At 44.6% G+C, this 616-nt stretch overlaps 1 protein-coding gene across 1 annotated transcript in view; it reads right to left on the reverse strand.

The window, feature by feature from the left end:
- LOC136796493 (uncharacterized) overlaps positions 1–564 on the reverse strand; it is a 10127-nt gene extending 9563 nt beyond the window's left edge. The window contains exon 1 of the mRNA XM_067050347.1: positions 486–564. Coding sequence (XP_066906448.1) covers positions 486–564 — 79 coding nt within the window. The remainder of the gene's footprint in view (positions 1–485) is intronic.
- Between the last annotated feature and the right edge of the window lie 52 nt (positions 565–616).

Genomic DNA, 616 nt, shown 5'->3' on the forward strand with positions numbered 1-616 from the left:
TGCAGTTTACTTGTGTGATGTTCTTGAGACTTGAATGTTGATTCTTGTTTGAAGATGTACATGAAAGAAGGGTTCCTCTTGGTTCTTTTTCCTCACCCTCCTGCCACCGCCGCCTCTCTCGCCAGAGTGTACAGATTTACACCCTCATGATTTATGAGAAGAGACCTTCCTGAAGAGTACTGTGTCTTTCTTCACCTGTCCAGCTAAAGATGGCTACTCAACTGGTACTCACCCCTATTTTATTGGAGATCAAGATGGCTGCCCAGGCTTCCTACCGCTTATTCCTGCCACCAGATGGCATAATGAACCTCAGTCCAGAAGTGAGGGGGCACATTTCTTAAACACCGATTGTACCTAATCCTTTTCCATCTTAGTTCCTCATCATACATTCAGGATTCCCCCTCTCTAGTGCTGATATCTATGATATTTAGAGCGCACTCGACAAAGGATTGCCCAGACAGTAGACATTCCTTTCATCTCATCACTTTGGCCAACTGTACAATAAGGATTGTAGCCAGGAACACCATTCTCCTCTTGGCCATCTTTGGCCACTATTTCTCTCATATTCTACATGACTTCGTTATACTGGGCAAAGAGAACTCCTGTATATTCCCCG

The sequence above is a fragment of the Halyomorpha halys genome, unplaced genomic scaffold (genome assembly GCF_000696795.3).
Source record: "Halyomorpha halys isolate HHAL.00 unplaced genomic scaffold, Hhal_1.1 Scaffold2546.1, whole genome shotgun sequence".
Taxonomy (NCBI): domain Eukaryota; kingdom Metazoa; phylum Arthropoda; class Insecta; order Hemiptera; family Pentatomidae; genus Halyomorpha; species Halyomorpha halys.